This window comes from Lactuca virosa, chromosome 2, assembly GCF_052849685.1.
Source record: "Lactuca virosa cultivar CGN04683 chromosome 2, Lactuca_virosa_CGN04683_v6, whole genome shotgun sequence".
In the NCBI taxonomy this organism is placed as follows: domain Eukaryota; kingdom Viridiplantae; phylum Streptophyta; class Magnoliopsida; order Asterales; family Asteraceae; genus Lactuca; species Lactuca virosa.
The window spans coordinates 194,958,448-194,966,868 of NC_136427.1; the positions used below are offsets into that span (position 1 = coordinate 194,958,448).

Below are 8,421 nucleotides of genomic sequence, written 5' to 3' on the forward strand. Positions count from 1 at the left end.
TTATCAGCTTGTACTCCTCTCAATGAAGGAGTATCAAGTCAGCTCAAGCAGTACTTGGCTCATCGCACAACCCCACGGCTCTCGTGGGCGAGGTTCGGTCATTCTCTCTATTATTTAAATGCTTTGGTGCTTTATCTAGTCCGATCCGATTATCAGCAACCCAATCGCATCAGACTAGGGGGACTTGACGACGCACATTTTATATGACTAGTTCCAGTCCGATGTCATTTGCCGCGTACCAATAACACTAGACTGGGGGGAATTGATGATATATGGTCCACTAGCATGGCCCAGACTGCTCTAGCGTGCCAGGCTAGCCTGGCGCGCTCCTGCCAGCCTTGCCTGGCGTTCTCCTGCCAACCTTGCTGGGGACTCCCTTGTCAGCCTCGTTGGGGACTCTCCTGTTGGTTTATATGACTAGTTCCAGTCCGATGTCATTGGCCGCGTACCAATAACACCAGACTGGGGGGACTTGATGATATATGGTCCATTGGCATGGCCTAGACTGCTCCAGCGCGCCAGCCTGGCCTGGCGCGCTCCTGCCAGCCCTGCCTGGCGTTCCCTTGCGAGCCTTGCTAGGGACTCCCTTGCCAGCCCTGTTGGGGACTCTCCTTCCTTCCCAGCCAGGCGCTCCCTCGCCTGGCACTCCCTTGCCATCCCTTCCTGGTGCGCGCCCGCCAGCCCTGCCTGGGGCGCGCCCGCCAGCCCCGCCCGGCGCCTCCGGGCGGCCTTGCCCAACTCCTTGCTAGTTTGGCCTGAATTGGGCTGGCCCAAGGCCTGCCCCAATTCCCCTTGACCTAATTGTCCACTATAAATAGAATAGTGCCTCCTCCTTGGAGGAGGACTCTCTCCCAGGTGGCTCAGCCGCCATTAGATCCTTCCCTTTGGCTCAGCCGCCACTATACTCCGGTCGGGTGGCTCAGCCGCCACCCTCCGCCGTCAGCCACCATACACCACCACTAGCACCAAGATGGTTCCCTCCGGCTATGGAGAACCATCTCAGATCTTCTAGCTGATCTAACTTGACCGTCGGAGTCCGCTCCCAGGGCACAGTCCCTGGGACGGCTCTAACGACTTTGCACTGTGATGTCAGATCTCCACCGCAGCAGAAGACAAGAAGATTCGCCGGAGGTCGATGTCGCATCAGGTCCAATATCAAGTCCAACTTATAATGGGCCACATGGCCCAATAAGGCCCAATCAACACACCAATAACCTAAAGCAAACTCCAAGGCCCATAACCATCCTAATGATTCAGACCCAAGGCTAAGGGAAGTCCAACGGTTCACAAAGTTCACTGAGGCCCAACTAACACAGCTGAGCATATGCCTACCGTTGACAGGAGTATGCTAAGCGTACAAGGTTCTTTGGTTGTACACCCAACGTAAAAATAAAATAAGCACATCCACTAATAAGTGCTTAATGCATGAAGACCTTACGTTCCAAACTCAGATCTAGGTCGTTTGAAGAGTCCTAAGGCATAAAGTTGACAACATTATGCTTTTGCATGTCCAATATGCTCCCAAAATCCTTTTACAACCCATTAAGACCTTTCCAAGGGTCTTAACTCATGCATGGGGTTACAACAACCAACAAGTCTGCATTTTTATGACATGAATGTGCTAAAGGACCTCAGATCTATCACCTATAATCCCTGGAGTTGCTCAAACTCCCAAGAAATGATTCATGAACTAAAAAGGGGACTACATAGAAAACCCTAGCTCTATAAATGACAATGATAACCAAGGAGAAAGCTTTTTACCTCCTCAAGCTTCCTAAGGTGCTCTAAATGCAAGATCCATAAGCCTTTCCCTCGTTCAAGCTTGTTTCCACTTCTTCCCTTTAGCTAACACACCAATAATATGATATTAGAGGCACTCACAAGCTCAAGAAACACACACTAATGATTTTAGGGTTTTAGGGACGATTGAGAGTGATGGAGGCTGGCTAGGGTTATGCTCAAATGAGTTAAGGATGCTTAAATAGGCCACAAGTCTGAAATTTAGGGTTTGGCCATCATCCACGTACGCCCCGCGTACGCGATGCTCCTACGCGATCCTTCCTCCATAGTACGCTAAGCGTACACTTAAGTATGCCCAGCATACAAAAAGGGACCATTTATGCAAAATTTACTTCATTTAAAGGGAAAAGAATGATTACCTGATTTGGAGTGTTACAAAAGGCCAAAAAATCAAGAAATTAAGTACCCTAGGGTTCTGGATGTTACAATTCTCCCCCACTTGAATCAGACTTCATCCTCGAAGTCCGCTGCTGTGAACAACTCAGGGTAATTCTCCCACATCTCCAACTCAGGTTCCCACGTCCACTCCGAACCCTTTCGGTGCTGCTACTGCACCTTAATAAGATCCACCACCTTGTTTCACAGAGTATTCAACTTCCTGTCGAGGACTGCCAGTGGTCTCTCTATATAATTCAGGCAGTCATCCACCTGAATGTCCTCCAATGGAACCACTGTGGAATCATCAATCAAGTATTTCCACAGCTGAGAGACATGAAAAGTATTATGAATCTGACTGAGCTCCGATGGCAGATCCAAACGATACGCAACCCTGCCCACCCGGGCTAACACTCTGAAATGACCAATATACCTGGAGCCCAGCTTACCCCGCTTCCTGAATCGGATGACACATTTCCAAGGTGGCACCTTGAGGAGTACCATATCCCCAACCTGAAATGCCAAGTCTAACCGGCGTCTGTCTGTGTAACACTTCTGTCGATTCTGAGTTGTCTGAAGTTTTCCACGGACCTGCTGAATCAATTACGTCGTCTTGAGTACCACCACAATACTCCCCATGATTCGCTGACCGACATCTCCCCAACAGATCGGGGTCCTACACTTCTTCCCATAGAGTTAATTGTTGATAACTCGTTTGATTGGTTAGTTAATAGAAATTTCTATTACCTGGTTAAACTGGTTTCAAAATCCTATGTTATTTTTGTAATTTGCTAGCTTCTTTCTGGTTGGTTTTATAAAATTTGGTGTCATCCAAACAAAATAACCTTTATACTTTTTAAAATTTTCTAATATAAAGGATTGTAACCAACAAAGTTTTAAGGACATGTTATCTAGCGTTTGTGGTTGTCCGGAGTTACCGGTCTCAAAGCCTTAAATTAGACATTTCAAAAAATATTGCGGTTATATAAAAAAATAGATGAAAATGTGTAGGGTTTTTATAAGGTTTACCCTTAGTTAATGATTGAGTTTTGCTCTGGATATATAACCATAATAATAACATAACTTTTGACGGTTTAACGAACTGAAGAGCAAAATTAATATACACAAATATTACTAATATCCAAACCCATACATATTTTTTAATGGCAAATTTAATTTACTTTTTAACTACTTGTAATTGTATTTATGTTTCAACAGAATTTAAACCCTCAATCTCAAAGATGAATGGAAACATGTGATATTGCTAAAAGCTCATTCCAAAACCACACCTCATCTCATAATCTTAGCTCATTCCAAAACCACACCTCATCTCATAGTCCATGCAATCCTCTACAAATATATCATATAAAAGAAATATAAAGTCCACCTGAAATAAAAGCCTTAAGCTAAACACCAAGTCGAGAAACAAGGTGAGAGTTGGCCTTAACTGATTATTTAACATTATCATTTAATTTTTTGTCATCATTTATTAAAGTTGGTCAGGAAAGAAAAAATGTTGTTCGACATAAAACTATGATGGTGTGAGGACTTAGGCCCACACATACTTTGTGCTCTCCAACATCCAACGTCATTACAACACCAAAGCTCTTTCTCGACAACGTAAGGAATAACTTTAGCAACATATTAAACAATCAAATCACAAACTATAAAAAATAATAAATAACGCATGTTTTCTCTAAAAACTTTAAAGAACTGAAGTTCACTTTCCATCTATCAAGTCGCTATCCTATTAAATAGTTAGAAGTTGACCCTTCAGATTTTAGGAATGAACGGAAAGTCTTGAATTAATGTTTCTAAAGGATCATGTAGTCGGCTTTTTGTTTGCACACAAGACAAAGATAATCCTAAATACAAAACGATATCGAACCTTCATTGTACGTATCTTGCACACATTGTTACCACATTGTAGTCATCGATTTGGCTGTCTTATCACATGAAAGCACGATTGCACAAAATAGACTTTTTTGATAAATCCCAAAAAACTATCACCAAAACAGGACAAGACTAATAGAAATCTTCAAATATATGGATAATATTCCTTAGAGAGCAAACTAAGTCGACAAAACACTATCCTTTTCATAATAGTATATGTGGAGGTAATGCATATTGGTTGATCATAATGTAGCCATGGCGAAGGCTTGAAGTTGAAACTATATGTATTGAAGAACTGACATATATGTTACATATTAACCTCAAATAAAAAGAAAATATTAGAATATACCAAAAGCATCTAAAAGTGCACACTTTAATGAAATGGTTGTCTTAGTTAATAGATTAAATTTAACCATTAATATCACATTGACTATTGACGTTGAATATATTTGAGTCATAATGCAGATTAAATTTAACCATTGTAGTATGTCACATTGATTATTGACGTTGAATATATATGGGACTAATAATGACAAAAAATAAGTTATTTATTATAAGACGACTAGCAAATAAATGATTGTGTTACAAAATTAAATTGGGTTGAGCTTTCGTAGGAAAAAATGGTAAATTTATATGAAAATTGGAATTAAGATGGACAATCTATTAAACTTGTATTGTATCTATATAGTACAATGTATTATGGATGCATATGATGTTAACACAAATAAAATGGAAGCATAGCAAGATGCAAGGGATCAAAATCAACCCTTCATATTTGTTATTATTATCATAGACAATATCGACAATATTCCCACGAGACACCATGGGAGAAATCTCAAATCAAGTAGTAGCTTTACATGCATTTTGGACTCAAAATGCTTTGCTACCATAAACATGAAACACAAAACTACCATTACCATAATAATAATAACGATCAACATGCAACACAAAAAAACAAGAACAATATCTAATTTTCAAGAAAATAAACAAGAAGGGTTGTTTGTTCCCAATTCTAAATTCATTTTTTCAAATCTCCCTCCCAATCAGGCTTCATAATTTTCAATCTCTTTTCAAGATTTGTTGTTCCACAGAATGGTAGTCTCAGCAATCATGGAAGTCACCACATATGGATCCATGTTTGAAGCTGGCCTTCTGTCCTCGAAGTACCCTTTCCCTTCTTTCTCAGTGTCTCTTCCAACACGAATAGAAGCTCCACGGTTTGCAACACCCTAAACACAAGTTTTTCATACACAATATCAATCTTTTTGTCATTAAAAAAAAAAACGATTATTTATATGAACATGAACATGATGTAGTACCCATAAAAAGGTGTTGATATCAGCTGTTTCATGTCGACCAGTGAGCCTACGTTCATTCCCTTCACCATATGCAGCAATGTGTTCTTTGTGCCTCAATCCCAACTTCTCAATAGCTTTCTTGATTACCTCATATCCTCCCTCTTCTCTCATGGATTTTGTACTGAAAGATTGTAAATAATCTAATTAGAATGAAGTCATAAAGATAAAGCCACCATTGTAATGGAAAATCAAGAAGCATTTTGTCATACAATACCTGTAATTTGTGTGAGCACCAGCTCCATTCCAGTCACCCGGAATAGGCTTGGGGTCAAATGAAACCACCACCCCATAAATCTCAGTGATCCTCTGAAGAAAATAAACAAGAAAAAGATTAATTTTTCACCATTGAAGTACTTCAAGAAAATAAAAGAAAAGAAGACGAAAGATTTTAAGGTACCTCAAGAATGTAACGAGCGACCCAGATTTGATCAGCTGCAGCGATGCCTACGGAAGGTCCTACTTGAAATTCCCACTACAATACAAAGTTACAAACATAAAAATCTCAACTTTTTACTTCTATTGGCTTTAAAATGGAAAAACGGCGAATTAGGGAGATGGGTTTTGCTCAAAAGATTCAGAAACTTTACTTGTCCAGGCATAACTTCGCCATTGATGCCACTAATGTTGACGCCAGCATAAAGACAAGCTTTGTAGTGTGCATCGACAATATCACGTCCAAAAGCTTTGTCAGCACCAATTCCACAGTAGTATGGGCCCTAAATCACGTAGAATCGATGAATATAAAGTTGAATCAAATAAAAAGTATTCATTTTTATGACTTATGAGCATAAAGACGGAAAGAATGATTGATAGATTGATTGATTTGATTACCTGTGGACCAGGGAAACCACCTAGAGGCCAACCCAATGGCCAATTGGTGTCCTTCTGCAACAAGGTGTATTCTTGCTCAATTCCGTACCTTAACACCCAAAAAGTAATGAAATTTTGTTAAAAAGTTGAAATTTTTTAAAGAAATTTGAAGGGTGGAAAGGGAATTTAGTCGATTTACCATGTAACCTCCTTTTCGACTTCTGGGTTGCTGAAGATTTTGGAGGCGGAGGCCCTCTTGTTGGTGGGGATTGGTTCGCCGGCGGGAGTGTAAGCATCACACATCACCTACATTACGTGAACATAAAGAAATTTGGTTAGAAAGTTAGAATCTTTAAAGTTAATTGATTATTGAATATAAAACCCAAAAAGTATGGATCTTGAAAACGTACCAAGATATGGTTGCCTCTCCTGAATGGATCTTTGAAGATTGCTTGAGGGCTGTTTCAATCATCAAGAACACATTTTTAATTCAAGAAATCAAGAAAAAATAAGTTAAAAATTAGAGGGTATGAACTATGAATCGACTACGCACTATATGATGACTTCACTGTCTTCTCCCGGAGCTTGCCCTGTGCTAGAGCCATCGTAGTTCCACTTCGGAAGCTCACTGGGATCCGACACAGGCCCTGAAAGTGTCTAAAGAACACAAAAAGATCGAAGAAATTGTATCGAATTAGTTAAAAGAAGATGACAATGAAGCTGAAAGCCTGAAATACAAGAGAATGGTTGAATTGATTACTTACTCTTGCTTTGCTTCTAAGATCCATACCCGATCCACCGATCCTGTTTGAAAATCAATCATTTTGGAATTGGGATTAGTCAAGAAACAAAAAGAAGAATGGATGGTGGTTAAAGTAGCTAAAAGTCGTGGAAAAAATTCAAGAAAGTAAAAGATACGTATAAACTAAAGAATGTGATTGATGGTTTAAGCCTTTAGATCTAATTGCTTTTGGATTCTTTAACACATTCGGTAAATGACGAAAAAGTCCGAACTTTTCAATTGTGGTATACGAGATGAAGTACAAGAGAGGAAAAGAAGATCGGATCAATCGTTTTCAATAGTTGCTGTGTTTGTACAGATTCGAGATCACCCAATCACCCATCTCGTAGATCCAACAAGTCGAGATTAGTTTGTTTTCATTGGTTCAAATGATTTCTATGTATCTAACGTTTACACCATGATCAAACACAAAACTGTGGATACAAATTCAAAATCTAGCAAAAATCATGTACGAAAATAAAGATTTAACTGCTATTAAAACCCATATAGAATCTAAACTTAGTTCGGAGACTCATAGCAAAAAACAGGAAGCTGTGAAGAATCCAAGAAGAGAGGGAGAGATTCATGGCGAAAAACAGGGGATTTGATAAGCATAGAAAAAGGGTACCAACCATATATACTCGGCGATAATCTTATCGGTGATGCTAGAGAGGTCGAGGTTGATGAGATCCGAAAGCAGAGCCATGATATCGAAGTGCTGAAATTATTTGGAGGCAGAGGATAAGAGGGATGATAATCGATACAATTAGAGAGGGTAAGTGTGGGTTTTTATAAGTGCAGTAGCTCTTCTAGATGACGATCGATGATGATACGAAGTGGTATTATAATACACTTCAAATTGCAAAAAGGTTTTGATATTTGATTTATCAAATAGGTTGACACCATGCTTTTATTATAATTAAATATTTCCGAAAATAAAAAGGTTAATAAATCAGATAACGATTCAAACAAATTTAAATTTTATTAAAAAATATTTTTTTAGTTGCAATTTAATTTTTTAATAAAGTAGTTTAATTTATAATCCACTATTATAATTTTTAAAACTATAAATAATATAAACAATTTATTTATTATAAGAAAAACTAACTTTTTATGTTTTTATTTTTTATTGTAAGATTATTAAAAAAATAAAAAAATAAAAATCAACATGAACATATATTGACCTTTGGTGACTAATTGTAAAATCAAAAGATTTGGTATATGTTGCTTTTTTATTTCTTATAAAATAATTTGTTTTTTTTTTAATTATAAGTTATGGTTATAAAAATAAAAAACAACCAATTACAAGCTTACATATGACTGTGATTTATTGTATGTTTGAAATGTTGGAACGAGTTAACTTAAGGAAAATTGGGCGTCTTTTTTATTTGGTACAGGTTGTTT

General features: G+C 38.4%; 1 protein-coding gene across 1 annotated transcript; it reads right to left on the reverse strand.

Annotated features, from left to right (window-relative positions):
- Positions 1 to 4,823: 4,823 nt before the first annotated feature.
- On the reverse strand, positions 4,824 to 7,852 carry LOC145159956 (glutamine synthetase). The gene is made up of 11 exons (XM_079079009.1): positions 7,650 to 7,852; positions 7,001 to 7,040; positions 6,790 to 6,893; positions 6,647 to 6,695; positions 6,436 to 6,542; positions 6,258 to 6,345; positions 6,014 to 6,142; positions 5,824 to 5,898; positions 5,641 to 5,732; positions 5,388 to 5,547; positions 4,824 to 5,297 (listed from the first exon to the last, which is right to left on the reverse strand). Exons 1-11 carry the CDS (start codon positions 7,721 to 7,723, stop codon positions 5,139 to 5,141), a joined length of 1,077 nt encoding a protein of 358 aa, XP_078935135.1. The 5' UTR covers positions 7,724 to 7,852; the 3' UTR covers positions 4,824 to 5,138.
- Between the last annotated feature and the right edge of the window lie 569 nt (positions 7,853 to 8,421).